The sequence below is a fragment of the Trachurus trachurus genome (assembly GCF_905171665.1).
Source record: "Trachurus trachurus genome assembly, chromosome: 23".
Classification (NCBI taxonomy): domain Eukaryota; kingdom Metazoa; phylum Chordata; class Actinopteri; order Carangiformes; family Carangidae; genus Trachurus; species Trachurus trachurus.
In genome coordinates, this window is record NC_139912.1 from 878805 (window position 1) to 903118 (window position 24314).

The 24314-nt window shown below is 42.5% G+C and overlaps 1 protein-coding gene across 1 annotated transcript in view; it reads right to left on the bottom strand.

Annotated features, from left to right (window-relative positions):
* ncaph2 (non-SMC condensin II complex, subunit H2) overlaps window positions 1–22600 on the bottom strand; it is a 37730-nt gene extending 15130 nt beyond the window's left edge. The window contains exons 1-9 of the mRNA XM_083999333.1: window positions 22553–22600; window positions 18175–18240; window positions 10915–11031; window positions 8873–8971; window positions 8441–8502; window positions 8018–8093; window positions 6713–6769; window positions 3501–3580; window positions 1915–2075 (exon numbers count right to left, since the gene is read on the bottom strand). Coding sequence (XP_083855459.1) covers window positions 1915–2075; window positions 3501–3580; window positions 6713–6769; window positions 8018–8093; window positions 8441–8502; window positions 8873–8971; window positions 10915–11022 — 643 coding nt within the window. The 5' untranslated portion in view covers window positions 11023–11031; window positions 18175–18240; window positions 22553–22600. The remainder of the gene's footprint in view (window positions 1–1914; window positions 2076–3500; window positions 3581–6712; window positions 6770–8017; window positions 8094–8440; window positions 8503–8872; window positions 8972–10914; window positions 11032–18174; window positions 18241–22552) is intronic.
* Between the last annotated feature and the right edge of the window lie 1714 nt (window positions 22601–24314).

Sequence of the window (24314 nt, forward strand, 5' to 3'; positions counted from 1 at the left end):
TTGAAACACGGCTATTACAATCACATTTTTCTATTGGCTGAGATGGAGGCAGATGACGTTTTGGAGGCAGCTTTCGTCACCGGCCACCAGCTCCCCGACCAATCAGCACCGGCTGCTGCCTGCTGCTAACGGTTGCTAGGCGCTCTAGCTGCTCTGCTGCGGCTAACGGCTGCTAGGCGCTCTAGCTGCTCTGCTGCCGCTAACGGCTGCTAGGCGCTCGAGCTGCTCTGCTGCGGCTAACGGCTGCTAGGCGCTCTAGCTGCTCTGCTGCGGCTAACGGCTGCTAGGCGCTCTAGCTGCTCTGCTGCCGCTAACGGCTGCTAGGCGCTCTAGCTGCTCTGCTGCGGCTAACGGCTGCTAGGCGCTCTAGCTGCTCTGCTGCGGCTAACGGCTGCTAGGCGCTCTAGCTGCTCTGCTGCTGCTAACGGTTGCTAGGCACTCTAGCTGCTCTGCTGCCGCTAACGGCTGCTAGGCGCTCGAGCTGCTCTGCTGCGGCTAACGGCTGCTAGGCGCTCTAGCTGCTCTGCTGCGGCTAACGGCTGCTAGGCGCTCTAGCTGCTCTGCTGCGGCTAACGGCTGCTAGGCGCTCGAGCTGCTCTGCTGCGGCTAACGGCTGCTAGGCGCTCTAGCTGCTCTGCTGCGGCTAACGGCTGCTAGGCGCTCGAGCTGCTCTGCTGCGGCTAACGGCTGCTAGGCGCTCGAGCTGCTCTGCTACGGCTAACGGCTGCTAGGCGCTCGAGCTGCTCTGCTGCCGCTAACGGCTGCTAGGCGCTCGAGCTGCTCTGCTGCGGCTAACGGCTGCTAGGCGCTCGAGCTGCTCTGCTGCGGCTAACGGCTGCTAGGCGCTCGAGCTGCTCTGCTACGGCTAACGGCTGCTAGGCGCTCGAGCTGCTCTGCTGCGGCTAACGGCTGCTAGGCGCTCGAGCTGCTCTGCTACGGCTAACGGCTGCTAGGCGCTCGAGCTGCTCTGCTACGGCTAACGGCTGCTAGGCGCTCGAGCTGCTCTGCTACGGCTAACGGCTGCTAGGCGCTCGAGCTGCTCTGCTACGGCTAACGGCTGCTAGGCGCTCTAGCTGGTAGCTCGTTAGCGCTATAGCAGAAGTGTCGATGTGTGTTTATTACTTTTTTTTTTCCAAGGGGGCAGTTGTGGGTCTGAGAAGTGAAGCTCACTTCCGCATTCAAAAAGCTGCAATCCCCTCGGCTGTCGCTGGGGGCTGGCTCCAGAAGGGAGCAACTCCAACTGAGCCCCATGTTAAAATCACCGATTTTACAGCTTAAAAAAACATATTTACAGCCTGGTACATTTTATTTTTTTGGTCTCAATCGATAGTTTCTACCTCCGCACACACTCTGAGGGGGGTGAATTTTTTTTAAACTCTACCGTTTTACTGTTATTAGGTTTAAAATTCTGGCCAATCAGGGCACGGAAACGTTGAGTGACAGGTCCGTGGACCGCTGCTTCGAGGCCAGTGGGCGGGCTCTCGGCCGGCTAACGGCCGCACCGCTCCAATATGGCAAGTAGAATCCAACATGGCGCGGCTCAAACCCCCGTAGTAGAGACACAAAACAGACTCCCCCAAACCAATGGGTGACGTCACGGTGCTACGGCCGTTCTGTTACAGTCTATGGTGATTTCATGGGTGTGAATGGGGCGCGCGCGCGCGGGGGGGGGAGGGGGTCGGAGAGTAGCCTACTCCATGAGCTCCGCCCATAATCAAGGCATTTTTTGAATTTCCAGCTTAGAGCACATCATCCAAAACTGAGGGGTTTAGTTGCTCTTTAAATGTGTTGAGCCCACGATAGATCGATAGATTTCTGTTCAGACAAATAAAGTTTCTATTCTATTCTATAAAACCTAAGGAGATAAAGACTCCAGCAGCTCACCTTCACCTTCTCCTTGACCTTCACCTTCACCTTCCCCATGACCTTGGGCCTCGTGCTGCTGCAGAGCATCTGTGGGATTGAGCAGGAGTCTGGACCCTGATCCCAGCGTGAGGAGGATGAAGTCCTCGTCTCCGGGGATGAACACGTTGATCCTGAAGTCCTTCAGACTGCCGAGCACCTCGCCCTTCAGGCTGAGACACACACACACACACACACACACACACACACACACACACACACACACACACACACACACACACACACACACACACACACACACACACACACACACACACACACACACACACACACACACACAGTTTATCAAACACTTCCTGTGTAGACTGATCGATGCTGTGCCTTTATTTTGAAAGGGTTAGACTCGTTTCCACTGCAGGAACCTCGGGGGAACTTTACGGGGTCGGGGCCGTTGGTGTGTGACTCCACTGCAGGAAGTTTCTACAAGTCCCTGATCGGCCCCCAGATGAGAAGCATTTTAAAAACCCAGCGTTATTTATTTTTAAAGAGTGGGGTCCGGGTAGTAACGCTCTTCAGTCTCAGAACAAATACTGGTGTATTTCTGTTTGCTTGTGGTCTAATTTGTGCCAGTTTAGGGTCCTTGATGTAAAACAGTTTGAGAACCACTGGTTTAGATGGCCAGAAAAAAAGAGAATAAGTCAATAACAGACGTGTGATTAGTAGACAGACAACTACGTGATCACACGATTACGCGACGATCAGAACAACATTTTTACAACCCGGTATTATCAGAAAGTTTCTGCCATAAAAACAACAACAACTACTAGAGTGAAAGAACTGCCGCACAACAATTGTGTGATTAGAATTTTCAAAATTTCTTTACCTTCACTTATAATGTACATTCTCATTCTCACCGCACTAGACACAGTAATAATCTTACTCTATAGTATTTACCCTTCACCCGCACATCACACCATCAGTTTAATATGACTTACAGAGGTCCTATGTTTTGGAATGGACGACCTCCTTCATTAAGATCCATTTCTTCTTATTCACTTTTTAAAAAGCAGCTAAAAATTCATCTCAACTTCTCTTGAATTTCCCGCTCTTTCCTCTCTCTCTTTTGCTCTCTCCATATCCCACATCCTCACTTTGTCTTTTTATGAGTTTAATTAATCAATTTTTTGTATATTATCTCTATTGTCTTTATTTGTTACCGAATCACTTTGCACTTTATTTCTTTATTTTTTTCTCATTTCTGTTCATTTTTGCTCATATAACATTGATTATCTATGCACTTTATTTCTTTTTTTTTATGTTTATTTGTTAGACATTGAAATTTGTCTTGTTGTAATTTGTTATAGGGGTGGAACTTATGTACCAGCCAATCGGCTTCGTTCCCTCCTTGCACCATTGAAATTTGTGTGCTAAATAAATAAACTCAAACTCAAACAATTGTGTGATGATGGAAACTGATGCACGTTGTCTCGTCTCAAGAGTTCGAAGGTCCTGCACTGTAACGCCCCCCCCCCCACCCCCCCACCCCCCCACCCCCCTTCACCAGGAGCTCCTCAGTGCAGAGAGAGGACAGTACTGTAATTCCTGCAGTGGGAACGCGGCGGACGACGGATTCTGACCTGATGAGAGGAAGTTTCTGCTTCTCGAAGGTTTCAGGAGGCATCAGAGACTCTGGAGGGAGAGGAGCCACGCTCACCGTCTGCAGCAGCACACACACACACACACACAGTAAACTACACACACATGAAACTACACACACAATTTGAAATGTCCAAATTCCAGACTTTTTCCAGACCCTAATTTCCAGACTTCTCAATTCAAATAATTTGTGGTATTTGAGTAAATAGTTGTGCATTATATATATAAAAAAAATCATGCATTTAATCATTTGTTTTCATTATTCTGAATGTGTGTATGCCATTATGTAACCAAATAGCTTCCAGGAGATTGTAGCTATAGGTACAATAGCGCATACAAATATAATCAACCCAGATAACTTCAGATGAGACCAAACCCAGATAAGTATTAAGAGAAATATATTTCCATACAATAATTTCCATTTTCCATACTTTTCCAGACCTGGAATTGTATAAATTCTAATTCCATACTTTTCCATACTTTCCATACTTGCGTAGGAACCCCGACACAGTAAACTATACACACATTAAACCACAGACCAACTGGAGAGAGATGCTTTGGGTCCTGTTTAAAGTCGTGTATCTGTGTGATTTCAATGGACTTGAATATATAAAGTTGGACAAAAACCTTTGAGTGGGACGTCAAAAGTTAAACCAGCAATAAATGAGTAGATTGATATAATCTATAGTAAATATACATGATAGAGAGAATTAGAGTCAAACTAAACGATCAGACTGGTCAGAACGGTTCAGTTCAGAAATAGGTGGAAGCAGCTTCTGTGTGTTTTAACGTGTGAAGTGTTCATGTCGACTCGGCTGTCGGACTTAACGCTCCGGATGAACTTCATCTATCGGAGCACAGTTCCCTCCCTAACTTCCTTTTCATTCATGATCCTCACACACACACACACACACACACACATACACACACACACTGGTCTGACACCTGTTAACGGCAGATTCCAGATTCTCTGAGTTTCCTCTTCCGTGTTTTACCAGCGTTAGAAACAAAACTAACTGGTTTCACATGAGGAAGTAGATGAAACATTTACTTCACTGTCTCAAATCTTAGGAGCAAAAAGCCTCCGTTAATGAGCAGAGAGGAGCCCCGTCATGTCTTTTGGGTGAATTCTTCATGTCATATTTTTAATAATGCACCAGGTTACTGTCCCAATAGCAATCCATTGCTGCAGGTGCCCTGGCTCTGTTCAGTAATTCTGCCCTACAGCATGTTAGTAAAATTCTAGTCTATCAACATTCTGGGATTGGTCCTTGCCATTTTCCCCAGTCTTATAGCCATCATTAACTACCAATAGGCTACTTCATTAACCCTCTAGGCGCCAAAGTCGCATTATTGCGACAGGCAGCATGCTTGGATAAAACAGCCCATATCTTTAAATCTACTGCCCTATATTGTTACTGCTTGGTACCACTAGATGGCGAACACGTTCAGCTTCAATCCTCACGTAAATGTACTCCAATCACACCCCTGTTCCTTTACTTTGAGGATGAGATGTCAATATAATTTTTTTTCCTGTGTAAATATGTTCCAAATTCAGTTTTACTGGAAGTCACGTAATCCAATGGGGTTGCCACCCGGTGACGTCACAATATGCAAATTAGATGAGTCGATTTACTTCTATCACAAACTTTAGGTCATTGTGAATATTTTTCTCATTTACACCATAGATTTATCTCTGACCACTTAAAAGCTACAGCCTTGTGAAATCCTGAAATCCAAACTTAATATTTTCCTAAATAAACTCTGGCGCCTAGAGGGTTAATTTAATACTAGTATTAATATGTTGCATAACTAGACAGACAATCAGGTAGGCCTATATGTTACATAACTAGAAAATGAGGTAACAGCTCAAAAAACAGTTTTAATGACACTAACCCAAATTGATATCGGATCGAATCGAATCGGAATGAATTGCATCGAATCGAAAAAATCGATTCTGAAACTTAAAGGATCATAGGGCAGGATTAATGAGAACGGCCAGTGACGCGACGGCCGCTGCGCGTAACTACAGCAACCAGCGAAGCCACCGGCACGGGAGCGCGCACAGACTTTTCACTGTTTACTTTACTCTTTACAGTCTTTCCTATCTGGGGAGGGAGGGGGGTATTTTACTGTAGGTTCTCTCTCTCTCTCTCTCTCTCTCACACACACACACACACCTGCCTCTTCACTGTGCTGCAGCAGGGGGCTGCTGTCTGTTCCTCTGAGCTCCTCTGCATGGATCTGTATGGGCTACAGGCCGGTACCATGGATGTATTAGGCCGGTACCGAGAATGAACGCGCCGGGTCCGGGTGTCGGACCGCATCAGTCAGGGTCCGCGGTCGCATGCAAACCAATCAACACCGGACATATTCATGATTTCATTAAAAAAAAAAAAAAAACGGACGCGTCGCGGACACGCTGGCCAGGACGTGAAAAGTGGACGTGTCCGGGCAAAAGAGGACGTTTGTCCACCTGCCTGATAACGTTGTTAAAGTTATAACGTCGGCTTTTAGCCGCTAGCTGCGGCTAACGGCTAATAATAAGACAGTAGTGATGAGGGAGAGGGTGTGTAAGTTAGTGACCTGCCTGCTGCTGTGTGCGTGTGAAGGGAGGGGGAGAGAGAGCGGCGGCGGGGGGGTGGGGGGGGCTTGTGGTGGGTCGTTTGCTGGCAGACAGTAGCCTAATTTGGATCCACCGTGGTTCAGAGCGATTGATATAACAGGTAGTGTCGCTACTCTGTTACTGTATCAATGGCTCTGCCGCGGTTGCCCTCTTCATGTCTCCATTCCATTGATCCATTCGAAGGCAGTCGTGGACGCGCTGACGTCAGGTCCGCCGGCCAGCGCGCGAAATTCACCCCCTGAATTGCAGCGCATTTTGCAGCACAGACCCCGTTCAGGGCAATCGAGAGATACGCGGGTGGGCTCGTTCTTTTTGGTTTTGAACGCTTCCTCACCCATTATTATTTAAAAAACGTAAAACGCATGGGTATTTTCCGGTATTTTCTCACAAATCCTGCCCTATGATCCTTTAAGAATCAGAATCGAATCGATTCTTGAAATTTGAATCGATACCCAGCCCTAGTGTTGTGTGTGTCTCATGCCCAGTTGGTGCATGTGTGTGTGTTACTAAAAGAAAATGAATAAAAAGTTGATTACAACCAGGAACCAGCAGCACGGAGGAACTGACCGTGGAGGATTCTTCTCTCTGAGAGCGGTCGGACACGTCCACGTCCAGACTCGAGAACTGAAACACAGAAACACAGAGTCAGAGTCAGTCTGGTGGTTCTGGTTCTGGTTATTAGCAATAACTTGACTCCATACATAATACATTTATGTATACAAACTTTGTGCAATATTGGACACACATCTGCATGTGCAGTCGTGTGCTATGGGATGGTGCAGTTTAAGTCGATCCTGCACTTTATTGGGGCATCGTGCAATTCAATTCAATCTTGCACTTATGCACTCGTCACTTTAGCACATAGCACTTTAACTAGCACTGTAGCACTTTAACTAGCACTGTAGCACTTTAACCAGCACTGTAGCACTTTAACTAGCACTGTAGCACTTTAACTAGCACTGTAGCTCTTTATAACTTCTCAGTAATCTGTTGGTCTCTTACCCACTCTTTTAACCGTCTATGGTCAGTTAACTGCTGGTTTATGTCCTTCATATATGTTTTGTGTAAGATGTCAAGGTGTTTTATTGTCCTAGTCCTGCCTCTTGGACTTTTTATCCTCATTGTTTTTATGTCTAATATCAACCTGCCAATGGGACTGGGGATGGAAATGAGCCACTTATCTGGGAGAAATTAACTTTCTCACAGGGCATCTCAACAAATACCTATTTGGCGCTCTGATTGCTGCCGGCAAGAAAACCATCACACGACACTGGCTGCATCCTGACTCCCCCACAATAGAGGAATGGACCGATATTGTTAATGAAATATATAAAACGGAAAATATTACTTTCTCACTTCGGCTACAAATGGATAAATTCACAAGGTTATGGTCAAAATGGGTCTCCTATGTACAAATGTCACAGTCACATCCTGGAAACTAAATTACTTGTCTCCGCCCACTTACTTTCTTTGTAATTTCCCTGTTGGTTTGAAGGACTGCCAGGTCTTATACCATTTATACGTACATATCAAAACTCTTATAATGTTGTTGTTTGGTCTCCCTACAAATTAATGCAGCCGCTGTTACAAGCCCATACATCCCGTTTTTATTGTTTCATTGTTTTTTTTCCTCTTTTGTCTGTCTTTAGTTAGTCTGGTTTGTTTGTTTTTTTTCTCTTAAAAATATAAATATATGCAGGTTTTATTTCTTTTAACATTACACAACTACAATATGGCAACAGCTATGTTTTGATATGCTGATGTTATCCTTTCTTCTTGACAATAATTGTAAATCAAGAAATCAATGTCAATGTCCATCAACATACTGTTCCCATTTAAAAAAACAAAAACAAATCTGAATCTGGTCCTCACCTCGTCCTTGGCGTCGCGGTCGCTCTCCTCTGCGTCTTCGTCTCCGTCCTGAGCCTGAGCCGCCGCTTTGTTACGTCTGTCAGAAATGAAATGACATCATCATCATCATTATTACATATTAATCATTATACTATTATATTATTATTATTATTGATTATTAGGGATGGGCAATGGTCTTTGAATATTCAAATAGTCGTTCAATTAAAATAGTTTATGAGACTATGGTCTGTAGATGTTTCCTTTTTACTGCGGCAGAAGGAGAAACACGGAGAGACTCTGTGTGAAACTCTGTTAATAAAAAACTAATAAAACTGAGGAGCAGCTCAAGATCCAATATTCAATAAATACAGATGAGATTTGTTCCCGGTGATTATTTATCTTGAAAAGCCCCTCCCTATTAACCAGAACCAGAACTGCTCCTACTTCTTGTTCTTCTCGTTGATGTTCTCCAGAGTTTGGAAAACCAGACTGTGCAGCAGCTCCACCTGGAACACACACACACACACACAGTAGTTTTTAGCAGTTTGCACTTTAAAAACTTTATTATTTCACCACTGTTAAGCACATTAAAACAAGAATATTTGTCATTATTACGTCACTGTGTTTAGTTTATCACTGTTTATTCTATTTATTGATACAAAACAAAACATCACCACTACAAATCTATGTAAGGATCTTTTCAAACGAGTCGGGCAAATAATAGCCTACATAATGCATTCATTAAAAAAAACACACACACTTTTCTAGCAGGAACTAGAGAAACTGATCATTTTGGGAGTGGTCTCTTAGTTTTTTCCCAGAGCTGTATATATATATAAATGAATGAATTAGTGTGTTGTGGCTCAGTGTTTGTACCTTCTTGCTGTAGATGCAGGCCGAGCCCTGGATCAGCAGCGCTGCTTCTGCAAAGTTCAGTCTGGTGTCTCCATCAAACGTGATGCACATCTCATCCAGCTGCACAAACACACAGACACAGACACACAAGGAGCTCACTGCACAGAGGAAACATCTAGACACACAACGCAACCGCACTCTCTAACAATACATTCAGTTTAATACGTCTATTTGTATCAGGGACAATGTATAGTAATCCCTATAGTCATAGCAGTAGGTTCGTTACCTTGTCGGTGCAAGCTATTTTTAGAACGGAGGAGCAGAGCCGTGAGCTGCTCAGAGCTACGCTACGGAGGCTCATTATGGGATTTCTTGGTTTCCCTCATCAAACTCATCAAATACACAATCCAACAACTCCACAACGCTCTGGTGGACAAGTTGTGAGTTAAGCAATATTACCCTCGAGGGTGTGCTTTAACGTCATTTGAGCACGACGGTGATGCGGTCAGGACCGAGGCGCTTGCGCCGAGGTCCGCAAGCATCCCCGAAGTGCTCAAATTATGTTTAAGCACACCCTCGAGGGTAATATTGCGATTATACAACAATTACCAACAAAATAAAACGTATAATTAAATAAATATTCATGTTGATGGACATTTTGCTCTCAATATTTAAAGTTTTTTGCGAGTGTGCTTCCCGTTTCCATGGAAATAAATGGGGTCTGACTAATAACTGAAACACAATCAGTCACGTCAGTAGACTCCTATGTGTAATGGAACCTAGTTCACCTCTACAGCAAATAGTCCGAACCTTAGTAACGACCTAGCAACAGAAATGATTTTCTAGTCCCAGATGAGTGAACTCTGAGCTGACGTTCATGTTTTAACGCGGTCTCGGACTTTCCCGAACTAAATCAACACTGCACAAACTCGCCCAAGTTATAACAAAGATGCCGTTTTTTTCTTTTCACATAATAGCTTCTACAACCGCAAACTCTGCATGTAAATGAAGTTATAGCGCCGTGTCGCCGACACAGCTGATAGAGAAAGCCAAACGATTACTCCAGACTATTTAAAAGCCCAATCTGGCACAAGCGAGAGAGAGGGAGAGAGAGAAACATACAGGTAATCACCAATTTTAAAAAACATATTCACCGCGATCACAACTCGTGTCTCTCCGACTTTGTAACGTTACACATGGGAGGGAGACAATCCTCTCGGCTGTAACGGGGAGGTTTACAATATATTAACAAAAAATAAAATAAAATAATTGTTCTATAAATGTGACTTTGGCAGCTGACAGGAACAACCTACAGGAGGTCAATGTAGTTTGTGATTTATTTTCACGAGTAATAAATGACGTTTCTGAAAATAAAAGGGGAAAAAATCCATGTTGCCATGGAGATGTATAAACAACATGACATGGCGAAGTAATATTTTCAGTGATAAGTCAGCCGTGCTGTAATGCTGATTTGAGCACGTTCTAAATGTCTTATTGACCAATCAAATTGCTTGGTCGGAACTACTTGTTGTATAACTGCACATTCACCACGCTATGAGATAATAACACAACGTTACCACACAGAGTTGTTTTAGAGGGAAATTCATGCAAAACCTCTGATGCACGTTGCCTTCAGGGACAGTTTTTCATCAACAGTCTCTGTATTTCCCTCTAAAACAACTCTGTGTGGTAACGTTGTGTTATTATCTCATAGCGTGGTGAATGTGCAGCTCACGGCTCTGCTCCGCCGTTCTAAAAACAGCTTGCACCGACAATTAAAGGTAACGAACCTACTGCTATGACTATAGGGATTATGGTGATGGGCCAATCTGACAAAATGTTGAACTATCCCTTTAAAACTAATTTAGGTTGAAGATTAAAGCTGACAGGACTGATTTTTGACTTCACGGGGAAAAAAACGTTGAAGCCTGTACAGAGTTTTCAGGTTGGTTGGGAGATTGTTCTTGAATTTGCCCGGAATTGTCCTTTAATGTCTATAAATCAAGATAAACCAGATACAACCAGTGTGTGTGTGTGTGTGTGTGTGTGTGTGTGTGTGTCACCTCCTCTAAGTAGTCGTTGAGCTCCGAGGCCACGTCGATCTCCCAGTTCTTGGTGAGCTCTCTGATTGGCTGCAGCAGGTGAGCGTACCTGCTCTCTGTCGACTCCATCGCTCGTCACTGTGGACCAATCACAAGGCCACAACCAGATGCATTACATAATAATAATAATATAATTAATACAGAGATAACATAATAATTATTATTAAAGTGTTGTACATCTGCACTTTGTACATTACACTGCACAATTATTCACCGTGCACCGAGTAGCTGCTACTAGTCAAATAATACAACAAGAACAGACGTCATATTTCAGAGATGAAACCATGAATAAAATTTAAAAAACATAAAATATCAAATAAATGAGGATTAAATAACTGTTACGCTTCTTTAGTAAATTCATTGTTTCATTGAACACTGAATAGATCTTTGGCAAGTTTAATGTCTCAACAAAATAAAACAAAGTAGTTTTATCCATTGTTCAGATTTCTGTTCTGGAAATGTATGAAAATTAGTGGATGTTTAATTAGATATTGCCTCATTTACATATCTAAACGTAAAATTGGACAAAACTTGTTGAGCACTGCTTCCCCCTCCTGAGGCGCCGGATGGAGTTCGTTCTGCTGGGACATCATTTTCAAAGAAAGTAAAATGTTTATTGACTATTCTGACATTTTAAAAATATTCCAGTTGCTGTTGCTCATCAAAAAAGCACAACAACTTAAATAAAGTTTTTCATTTATATCGGCCCATAGTGAGTGCTGAAAGATCTACAAGTACATTCCAAAAAAAAAACCCAAGTGTCTTTTAAAATAGTGGTTCCTAACCTTTGTTGGTCAGTTATTTATTTATTTATTTTTAATTTATCAATTCCTACTAGACATTTCAGGCGTATTTTTTAATAAAAAATTTTTATATTCGGCCTTGCTTTTCACTCATTCCACCAAATACCGAATGTTGCTTTTTTTTTTGCAATATCAGACCTGCTGATGGTTATTAGATAGTTATTAATTATGTGTCCCATCCCATCATACATAACGATGTGTGTTGTCAATGAACAAGCAGCTCTACAGAACCAGGATGTAAGAAGCTGCTGCATGTTTAAACATCAAACAGCATCTCCTTCATTCTCCTGGTAGTAATAGATTACATTTATATAGTGCTTTTCACCCAACACCCAAAGTGCTTCACAGCAACCATTATTCATTCATTCATACCACATTCACACCAGTGGTGGTAAACTAGGTGTAGCCACAGCTGCCAATGTGCACCAAACCACCACCACCATTCATACACATCCACATGAGGAAGGAAGGAAGTTGTCGCGAGCTGCAACACCAGTTTACCTGAGTCAGGAAATTAATTTGATTGGTCGTTATCGAGCGGGAGGGATATTCAAAGCTTGGGGCGAGACCGAGCTCCGTGTGTGTGTGCGTGTCTCAGATGTTTGAATGACGGATGACGGATCCAATATCAGTGGCTGGTGAATCGTGTACAGGCTGACGTATAATCCGTGCGCCTGCATTATCCGATGTGGAAAAAAAATACCACACTTTCATCCCGGATTTACTCAAAAATAGAATTTTGCACAAAGTTTGGCCTCCATCGTCTGATAGATGAGTTATTAGACTCATTTGCTCTCTGTTGATTGGACCTTTCTGTGACTTTGTGACATTCCAGGCTACAAGATGAGACTGTTGTTCACTCACGACGGACTAATATGGACACATGTGCAAACACACGTAATCTGTATGTACTGTCTAGAGCTAGACTGCAGCTCTGTATTAGGGATGTCCCGATACCACTTCTTCACTTCCGATACGATACCGATATTGCAGCCTTCAATATCGGCCCGATACCGATATTGATCCGATATTAGGGGTGGTGAAAAAAAACGATTATTTATATTTTTCAAATTCTAATACAAAGGAGAGTCTTCCTGTTGCTGACTGACAGGCTGCTGCTGTCATGTTCTTCTATGGGACAGACAGTAGTGAGCTTACTTTTGAACTGTAAAATATTAAAAAATAAACCTTATTTACAACTGTTATTGAATTACTGTATGTACATCAATGTCAAATAAAAGGCAAAATCTTCTTGCTTCAAGGTTTTATTTGTCACTCCAAATTGAAGATTATAGCCTGCCTTATAGCCTGCCTTACAGTAAAAATGGCACATAAAATAAAAAGAGGAGTAAAGCAATATATTAAGCAGCAATATTTAAGCGTCAAAGATGTTCAATCAAACCCACATAGTTTGAAACAACGTTCAAAACACACAGCCAGTGTCACAACTAAGCATAAAGCCCGCTAGCTTAATGCTAACGTATAATGTAAAACGCCATAGACGGGCTAACAGAAATTAGCATCGTTAATTTAATTCTGGCTTTAGCACTGTTATCGGAGCGTTTATATCGGAGATTTTAGATGCAGTCCGATATAATCCGATATTCGTTTTTTTGGCTGATATCGGACATAAATCCGATATCAATATCGGATCGGGACATCCCTACTCTGTATACTACCTACTGCTGTAACATGTTATGTCAGGATGTCAGAAGTAAAAGAATGTTATATCAAAATGCAAAAAAAAAAAAAATCTGAAAGAAAAGATTATGATAAATATTTTTTATTCTGTGGGTAATGGGGGCGGGACTAGATCAGCTTTAGCTTCTGCCGCTTTCCCTTTCGGCCATGTGTATTGTATTACTTGAACTAAGATGAAGTGTGATGATGATGATTTAAATTGACATGCCCGAAATAAACACATTGATTGATTGATTGATTGATTGATTGATTGATTTTATGACCCAGAGTGTTACCATATTTTGATAATCATAGCGTAAATAATGAAAGTAACGGCAAACAAACACTGCATAATGTCTCCAAAATCAGGCAGGTTTCCAGGATGCCAAGTAGCCTATGGTATTAATTTTAATGTCACAGTTGCCGATGAGAACCGGTGTCAACAAAAACAATCGATCACGGACTTCATGATCGATTACCATGGCAACGAACGAAGCTTCGATTTTTGTGGGGGTCAGCCCTACAGTCTAGTTCAGTGGTTCTCAACGTGGGGTCCGGGGACCCCCAGGGGTCCTTGAGAGATTTGAAGGGGGTCCCCGATTTTTTCTTGAAACTTTACCACTTTTTTCTAGAAGTTTTTATTTTATTTTTTTTATTTTACTACTTTTTGTAGAAGTTTTTTTTTTACTTTTTTGTTTTAGAAATGTTACCGCTCTTTTCTAGAAATTTTTACTTTTTTATTTTTATTTTGAACATTTTTTATGAGAAATTTTACCTCTTTTTTTTCGAGAAAATTTTTACTTTTTTTTATTTTTTACTATTTTTTTTTGAGGATTTTTACCACTTCTTCCCAGAAATGTTTAAATGTTTTTGGAGAAATTGGACCACTTTTTTCCAGAGATTTCTCTATAATATTTCCAAAAATTCACGCCATTGGCCCTAATTTAAATGTATAAAAAAGTAATGTTCTTCAATCTCAGAACAAATATTTGTGTATTTCTGGTCTTTACTTCTAAATTTGGTCCAATGGGGGTCCGTGGTCTAATTTGTGTCAATTTAGGGTCCTTGATGTACAAAAGGTTGAGAACCACTGGTCTAGTTAAACCTCTGTCATCCAGAGTCTGGAGGATGTTTCTCTTATTTAACCTTTATTTTAACAGGGTCGATCCATTGAGAGCGAGTCTGTAGCACACAGAGATCACAGAAGATCAAACATCAAAACAACACAATGAAATACAGTTATGAAAACAAGAGTAGTAAAATCACTAACTGAAGCGAGTGCACGTCTGAGTCTGAGCCCCCAATGCTGTGGTGAGAAGTAGGTTTCTGAAAGCCTCAAGTGAGATAAGTCTATCGATTTTCAGTGAGTTTTGTAATTTGTCTGTGGTTTCCTCCTCTGGAACTCTGACCAGCTGGGCAGTCTGTCTCAGATCATCTGTCACTAACTTTTATCTTCACAGCGCCACTAGTGTCGTCACTCTGAGGAGAAACTCTCAGAGTGACGACACTAGTGGCACTTTTCCACTACACTTTAACGGCACTGCTCGGCTCTACATGGCACAACTCAGCTCGGGCCTACATGGCGCGGCATGGCTCGGCACTGCTCAGCACTACATGGCACTACATGGCACCACATGGAGCGGCTCGGCACTGCATGGCGCGGCTCTGCATGGCTCGGCACTGCTCGGCACTACATGGCACAAAGGCTCTGCATGGCGCGGCGTGGCTCGGCACTGCTCGGCTCTGTATGGCGCAGCTCGGCATGGCGCGGCACTGCTAGGGCACTAATTGGCGCAGCGTGGCTCGGCACTGCTCGGCTCTGCATGGCGCGGCACGGCTCCACATGGCGCGGCGCGGCTCGGCACAGCTCGGCTCTGCATGGCGCGGCGCGGCTCGGCACAGCTCGGCTCTGCATGACGCGGCACGGCTCGGCACAGCTCGGCTCTGCATGACGCGGCGCGGCTCGGCACAGCTCGGCTCTGCATGGTGTGGCACGGCTCGGCACTGCTCGGCACTGCTCGGCACTAATTGGCGCGGCGTGGCTCGTCATTGCTCCGCATGGTGCGGCACTGCTCGGCTCCGCATGGCGTGGCACGGCTCGGCACTGCGAGGCTCTGCATGGCACGGCACGGCCCGGCACTGCTCGGCTCCGCATGGCTCGGCACGGCCCGGCACTGCTAGGCTCCGCATGGCACGGCACGGCCCGGCACTGCTAGGCTCCGCATGGCACGGCACGGCTCAGTACTAAAAATGGTACCTGGTACTATTTCAGTGCCTGGTACCAGGTACTAGGGCTAGTGGAAAAGCAGTTTCTGGGCTCGTGGCTGTGAGCACCCAACTCAATAGGGTTTGAATGGAAAGTAGACGCCCAGAGCGCTGAAAACGCGCCTGGTGGACACGGCCCCTAAGACTGTAGACCACTTACAACAGAATTCAAAACAGGCTGGGATAATAAATCAAAGGAAAAGTTTATCAAAAAAGAAATATTGCTCAACTCCCCAAAAACAAAAACTACAGTCTGGACAGACAGTCATGACATGTGCCTCAGCTCGTTTGATTTTGTTTCTAGTAGAGCTGCAGCCGATATCCGAGTACTCCGGTACCGAGCGCCGTTTCCCTACTCGGATTCCTTCAAAATTTAAGACTTTATAAAGTCGTGAAAAGACTTTTTAATACTTTTCAAGACCCCGCGGATACCCTGATCAATGGGCTATTGAAACTTATTGTGTGACCAATATGCCATAATAACTTACAAAGCAATAAACAACCTACTTCCACCCTGCAAAAGCTGTTCTCAACTAGAGAGTCTCAGTATGACCTCAGGGGGACCTGCATTACCACTCCTATAAATTCTGTAATATTCGCCTATCCAAGGCGTACCCAAAGTAAATTGAATGCTGTTCTTGAACTGTTTGGAGAATATGGATGGGCTTGGTCTCTTTTGAAAGGTATCACTCTGAAGTTTTTCCCCAAACTGAAATAATCACTATAAGTGCTACTATCATTGATTCATCTCAGTGGGAGCACACTGAATTACAATGTTTTTATTCTCGCCTGAATTTTTTTGTTGCAATCAGATGCCTGAAGATGAGTGTGGCTGAGAATTTTTGCTGGAAAACACAATGGGACTACAGCATGAAGCCTTACCTGGCCCCAGTTCAAATTTGATAACAATCCTGCTAAAAATGAGTATTTTACACATGTTTTTCTAAGTGTATATCTAGGCGTTTTCCTAAAGTTGCCATTGAGAAACAATACATGCGCCAAAGTGCAGCTTTTGCAAAGTTACGCATGAAAATGGCAGTGCTGCCTTTTCCCAGGGACCGTGAATGCAGCACATCGTTCGTTTCGTAATCTCTTTTGCTATTCAATGCTACAGTTTCCATCGGGATCGGTTCCTATTGGCTGAAGCCATTCAGCGCTGTCGGAGGGGATGTTCCTCATGAGACACAGCCACTCATTCGCTATTGCAGGCGGCAGCCGGGGACAGGGAGCTTGTGATTGGTCGAGTGAGCTGTCAATCGAAAGGTCAGAGGGCAGCGCCATTTTGTAAAGTGAAATAAACATTGTTTTCATGTAAACGCCGGACTTATGAGGAGAAATAAACGGATTTACTGGATATACAATGCGTAATTTCATAAGATGCAGCAGCGGGATGAGGTTATCTACCGGTACAACCGTGTGTTTTGGACTAAATACTTTACTGGATTGGATTTACTGGACTTTTCTGAATGTAACAACATCCAGTTTGTGGGGAAACCCTGTGATCCTGAGCCTGCCCTGACACAAATCGTGAGTTATATCGGCTTTTTACGAACTTTGTTAGCATGTTTATAGTCTGGTTCGAGTGTTGCTGTGATGATTATATTTAGGAATGGTCGGCATATCTTTAATCACAAGAGTTTTAGCTTTCCAACGATATGTGGCATGACTATTTCAAGTGACTGGTGACATCCTCTATGACACCTCCCTGATTAAAACCCCCCCGCGGGCCCGCCGGCAGGCCGTCGGAATGGCAAACCAAAAGCAAGGACAAACTCTAAAGCCAAATGCATTTCTGTCATTGGAGTAAAATTATGGAATAGCCTTGACAATGAACTAAAATCATGTACAACTATTACCCAATTTAAAAGGATGTTTAAAATCAATGTATTGAATAAATATTTAACACTAACATAAAGTAAGAAAATTATTATAACCAAATGGAGGTTCTGTTCACCTTACTTACTCTCTTCGAGTGTAATTTTCCTACAAATTTTGTTTTGTTTTGTTATTACAATTTTTCTTCTTGTAAATAGGGTAGGCATTAATAAGCTGCTTCTGCCTTGCCCTTTCGCCCATATTGATTATGAAATTTTGACTTGTTTGTGTATGTTAATGTTTTGTGGAATGGACGAATAAATCAATCAAAAAAATCAAATATATATAATGTAGACATGTCATGATATGTCAATACTATGTACCACTGCTGACCTATAGGGAGCTGTCTTGTATTGTCTTGTATTGTTGTGTATCTGTTGGTATTTCCTTGTGTTTTATGTTGTATTTGAACATGGATTGTAAAGTATGGGACGTAAATTGCATTGATACACTGTAAATATGTTGTATGGACCCCAGGAAGAATAGCTTTGGCATTGCCATAGATAATGAGGATCCAAATCAATCAATCAATCAATCAATCAATCAATCTGTCTCCATGGGAACCAGCTACTGAGGATGAGGATGATGAAGCACTGACCTGCAGCAGAAGATCTTGTCGTGGATGGGAGTCAGTTTGTCTGTGACTCTGTTGGCGATGTACGCGCTGATGGACGGAGAGAAGACGGAGAGATAGAGAGAGAGAGGTTAGGGTTATCGTTCTGTTGTTACTATTATTATTACGGTAATTAATTAATAATCTATGTATTCTGGTTCTGTTGCCCTAATGCTTTGGTAATAATGTACAACACAGTCCTGTCAATAAAGCTTGTTGAATTGACTTTGAATATTTTTTTAAATTGAGAGAGAAGGAGAGAGAAGTAGGGAGAGAGACAGATGGAGGGAGAGAGGAAGAGAGGAAGATGGAGAGAGGGAGAGAAGAGAGAATGTGTAGTAGTGTAGTAGTTTCTACTAGTCAGTGATTAAGCAATATCACAGTAGAGGGAGAGCTGTTGTACTGTATATCAGCACGGCTGTGATTCGGTCAGATAGATAGATAGATAGATAGATAGATAGATAGATAGATAGATAGATAGATAGATAGATAGATAGATAGATAGATAGATAGATAGATAGATAGATAGATAGATAGATAGATAGATAGATAGATAGATAGATAGATAGATAGATAGATAGATAGATAGATAATTTATTAGTACAGACTCTGGGTCCAGTTAAAAATACAACAATACTACAACAACAAACAACAACAACATACGGGGTAGCCTAGCAGCCCACCGTGCTGATATACAGTACAACAGCACGACCAGTGTGATATTGCTTTTATACAACAGTGCTACGAGCGCATTTTAAAACAGTCATAAACTACAAGAGATTATGATTTGTTTGTTTATTTAATCATTTATTTGGCTCCGCCAACAGAAATAGTTCCGCAACTGGAAGGGAGACAAGGCTGTTGCCAGGCAACACATAAACATTAAACTAGCTAGCTACGAGCTACAAGCTTCTCCACCGAGCTGCTTCCAGTGCTGGTTCTGGTTCTGGTTCTGGTTCTGAGCCCGTGTCTGATCAGCACCGCAGCAACAGGACCAGCGTGAAGACACAGAGACGTTATCGATACCGTATTACATCTGTTTATCTGCTATGTAATCAATATAAACACAGTTGAAGCTAAGTAGCTGAGCTACGTGGCTAACAACAGCTAACGCTAATATCAAAACACATCACCGTCAAAACGTAGTTGCCCCGCAGCGATTTTTTTCAAGCCGGGTTTAGTAGAGATTTATCTCCAATTAGACGGACCAGGTCAGGTCCAGGTTTTAATGTTCACGTCCGTTTCTAACTGTAGTAGCAGCAGAGAGATGGTTTAATGTTCAGGTCCGTTTCTAACTGTAGCAGCAGCAGAGAGATGGTTTAATGTTCAGGTTTCTAACTGTAGCAGCAGCAGAGAGATGGTTTAATGTTCAGGTTTCTAACTGTAGCAGCAGCAGAGAGATGGTTTAATGTTCAGGTTTCTAACTGTAGCAGCAGCAGCAGAGAGATGGTTTAATGTGCAGGTTTCTAACTGCAGTAGCAGCAGAGAGATGGTTTAATGTTCAGGTTTCTAACTGCAGTAGCAGCAGAGAGATGGTTTAATGTGCAGGTTTCTAACTGCAGTAGCAGCAGAGAGATGGTTTAATGTTCAGGTTTCTAACTGTAGCAGCAGCAGCAGCAGCAGAGAGATGGTTTAATGTTCAGGTTTCTAACTGTAGTAGCAGCAGAGAGATGGTTTAATGTTCAGGTTTCTAACTGTAGCAGCAGCAGAGAGATGGTTTAATGTTCAGGTTTCTAACTGTAGCAGCAGCAGAGAGATGGTTTAATGTTCAGGTTTCTAACTGTAGTAGCAGCAGAGAGATGGTTTAATGTGCAGGTTTCTAACTAGTAGCAGCAGCAGAGAGATGGTTTAATGTTCAGGTTTCTAACTGTAGCAGCAGCAGAGAGATGGTTTAATGTTCAGGTTTCTAACTGTAGTAGCAGCAGAGAGATGGTTTAATGTTCAGGTTTCTAACTGTAGTAGCAGCAGAGAGATGGTTTAATGTTCAGGTTTATAACTGTAGCAGCAGCAGAGAGATGGTTTAATGTTCAGGTTTCTAACTGTAGTAGCAGCAGAGAGATGGTTTAATGTTCAGGTTTCTAACTGTAGTAGCAGCAGAGAGATGGTTTAATGTTCAGGTTTATAACTGTAGTAGCAGCAGAGAGATGGTTTAATGTTCAGGTTTCTAACTGTAGTAACTTAGCAGCAGAGAGATGGTTTAATGTTCAGGTTTCTAACTGTAGCAGCAGCAGAGAGATGGTTTAATGTTCAGGTTTCTAACTGTAGTAGCAGCAGAGAGATGGTTTAATGTTCAGGTTTCTAACTGTAGTAGCAGCAGAGAGATGGTTTAATGTTCAGGTTTCTAACTGTAGTAACTTAGCAGCAGAGAGATGGTTTAATGTTCAGGTTTCTAACTGTAGCAGCAGCAGAGAGATGGTTTAATGTTCAGGTTTATAACTGTAGTAGCAGCAGAGAGATGGTTTAATGTTCAGGTTTCTAACTGTAGTAGCAGCAGAGAGATGGTTTAATGTTCAGGTTTCTAACTGTAGCAGCAGCAGAGAGATGGTTTAATGTTCAGGTTTCTAACTGTAGCAGCAGCAGAGAGATGGTTTAATGTTCAGGTTTCTAACTGTAGCAGCAGCAGAGAGATGGTTTAATGTTCAGGTTTCTAACTGTAGTAGCAGCAGAGAGATGGTTTAATGTTCAGGTTTATAACTGTAGTAGCAGCAGAGAGATGGTTTAATGTTCAGGTTTCTAACTGTAGTAACTTAGCAGCAGAGAGATGGTTTAATGTTCAGGTTTCTAACTGTAGCAGCAGCAGAGAGATGGTTTAATGTTCAGGTTTCTAACTGTAGTAGCAGCAGCAGAGAGATGGTTTAATGTGCAGGTTTCTAACTGTAGCAGCAGCAGCAGAGAGATGGTTTAATGTGCAGGTTTCTAACTGCAGTAGCAGCAGAGAGATGGTTTAATGTTCAGGTTTCTAACTGCAGTAGCAGCAGAGAGATGGTTTAATGTGCAGGTTTCTAACTGCAGTAGCAGCAGAGAGATGGTTTAATGTTCAGGTTTCTAACTGTAGCAGCAGCAGAGAGATGGTTTAATGTTCAGGTTTCTAACTGTAGCAGCAGCAGAGAGATGGTTTAATGTTCAGGTTTCTAACTGTAGCAGCAGCAGAGAGATGGTTTAATGTTCAGGTTTCTAACTGTAGTAGCAGCAGAGAGATGGTTTAATGTGCAGGTTTCTAACTAGTAGCAGCAGCAGAGAGATGGTTTAATGTTCAGGTTTCTAACTGTAGCAGCAGCAGAGAGATGGTTTAATGTTCAGGTTTCTAACTGTAGTAGCAGCAGAGAGATGGTTTAATGTTCAGGTTTCTAACTGTAGTAGCAGCAGAGAGATGGTTTAATGTTCAGGTTTATAACTGTAGCAGCAGCAGAGAGATGGTTTAATGTTCAGGTTTCTAACTGTAGTAGCAGCAGAGAGATGGTTTAATGTTCAGGTTTCTAACTGTAGTAGCAGCAGAGAGATGGTTTAATGTTCAGGTTTCTAACTGTAGTAACTTAGCAGCAGAGAGATGGTTTAATGTTCAGGTTTCTAACTGTAGCAGCAGCAGAGAGATGGTTTAATGTTCAGGTTTCTAACTGTAGTAGCAGCAGAGAGATGGTTTAATGTTCAGGTTTCTAACTGTAGTAGCAGCAGAGAGATGGTTTAATGTTCAGGTTTCTAACTGTAGTAGCAGCAGAGAGATGGTTTAATGTTCAGGTTTATAACTGTAGTAGCAGCAGAGAGATGGTTTAATGTTCAGGTTTCTAACTGTAGTAGCAGCAGAGAGATGGTTTAATGTTCAGGTTTCTAACTGTAGCAGCAGCAGAGAGATGGTTTAATGTTCAGGTTTCTAACTGTAGTAGCAGCAGAGAGATGGTTTAATGTTCAGGTTTCTAACTGTAGTAGCAGCAGAGAGATGGTTTAATGTTCAGGTTTATAACTGTAGCAGCAGCAGAGAGATGGTTTAATGTTCAGGTTTATAACTGTAGTAGCAGCAGAGAGATGGGGCAGCTCCTGTATGAGGAGCGTAGCTCTGACTTAGCTCCTGCCCAGCTGAACAGCGGAGTGATAATGTGTGTTTCCAGTGCTCTAGTCGGAACTAACTGTTGTATAATCAGCGTTAAAGTCTAATAACAAAGACCTGAGTGGTGTTTTATTCTCCGTGGATTCACCGACAGACGCAGCTGTCACAGCTTCACAACAACACGACGGAAAACATCTCCCGCCTTCAATAAACTAGTTTGTAACAGTAACAAGTAACGTTGAACCGTCGGTAACGTCGAGTTGTAACGTTGTTCTACGGTAACGGGGGGTATAAACGTTAATATAACCCATAATAACTCACCTTTAGCGTCTCCACAGTCCAGCGGCTAGATGTCCAGTAGCGGTTAGCAGCAGCAAACAGTCAAACTACCCGCGCAGTCAAGAGTCTCTGCCGGTTTGTTTGGGTTCACTTCCGGTCCGGTGTTGCCCCCTGTCGGCCTGAGTGGTCGACGCGGCCGCCATCTTGGTGAGGGCGAAGCGAAGCCGCGTCTACTTCCTGTATTAGTCAACAGAGGCAGAGGTCTATCGCCATAATAACTCACTGAATATTCAACCGATTTTCAAGCCGTTTGGTTTATTATAAATGTCAGACATATATTTATGATACAACAACAACATTTCATTTTTTTTCTTCATATTTTTATTTTTTATTGTAGGCTATTAAAGCAGAAGTAAGTGATATATTTGTGTTAATATAAGTCTTAAATAGTTGTATCTTCCGACAGCAATCACTTACATAGAGTGTTTGGACTGAATCATGGGTCTGTCAGTCACTCTGCTCTGCTCTGAGCCGAAGAGAAAACATTTATCGTATCCTACAGTTTTTATCCAATGAGGAGAGAGAACAGCATGCAGGGCTGTGTGTGCAGCCAAGGAACGCCGTGAATGTGGTGACGTAGCGACGAGGACTGTTATGGTGCGTTCAAGGAAACTCGTATTTTTCCGACCTGTGAAGTCGTACCAGTTCGATCTGGTACGAGTTCACCGGTCAGAAGTTACGAGTGGCCGTTATAGTGACTTTCACCGGTAAAACAGGTCGGAAAAACACGAGTGGGTTGCCTGGAACGCTACAAAGTCGTAAGTTGTGACTTGAAGCTGTAATTTACGATTTCAAAAGCCTGCCTGGAACGCAGCATTAGCCAAAACGACCGGATGACTCACTTCTGCTTTAAATAAACATACACTTATGTCTATGGCCAGAAACCCCGACCCAAGATGGCGCCATCTAGTCAGTAACACACGGTAACACAGGCCGCTGCTGCCCGGTAGGTGGCGGGAATCGGTAAATTTATGATCAAATCAGAGTTTTGTTTCTGTTTTGTTTTTTCAATAATCTTTATTGAAAATGATTTGTACAAACAAATGTACAGGGGACATAAGTTTCTCATCTAGACAGAATTCCTTTATTGTCCCATAGAGGAAATTCATTTTCCCCGGTGGACAATGGATGGATGGATGGACATCTAATGTCAGAGAAAAATAATAATCAATATATTATGCATTAAGGATATTAGCAGTAGGATATTACTGAGTATCTTTGGAATTAACAATATTAGAAAAACATAGTAATGACTGTTATATAATAATTAGCCACTTTTTTTCTTTTCTTTATTAAAGGGACAACAAGGAGTTTCTATTTGGTTATAAAAAAGTCTCACGTTAATGTGGATGAATCTCCGTTACCACTTGTTAATGGTCCATTTTAGATAAATCTATGGTTTTGTCTCTATGGTTATTTTGTTATTATTAGTGGTGGTGGAAATGCTGGGCGAGCCGACCAGCGTTTCTTTACTTTCGGTTTCGTGGCGAGTCAGAACAACATCATAAAAATTATATAGAGTAGGAAAAAAAGAATAATAATGAAAAATGTACATATTAATTAAATAAAAATGTTGCCAGAATATAGTTTGTTTTTAATGCCTTTGGGTTGTCTAGTCCGTTGATAGTGGGGCTGTAGCTGCTCATAGAGTTCCTGCTAAAAAAAAAAAAAGTGTGATGTTTGATTTGGAGTCAGTCAATTTTTTTATTTATTTTTTGTTAAGGTTTTTTTTTTTTAATTTATG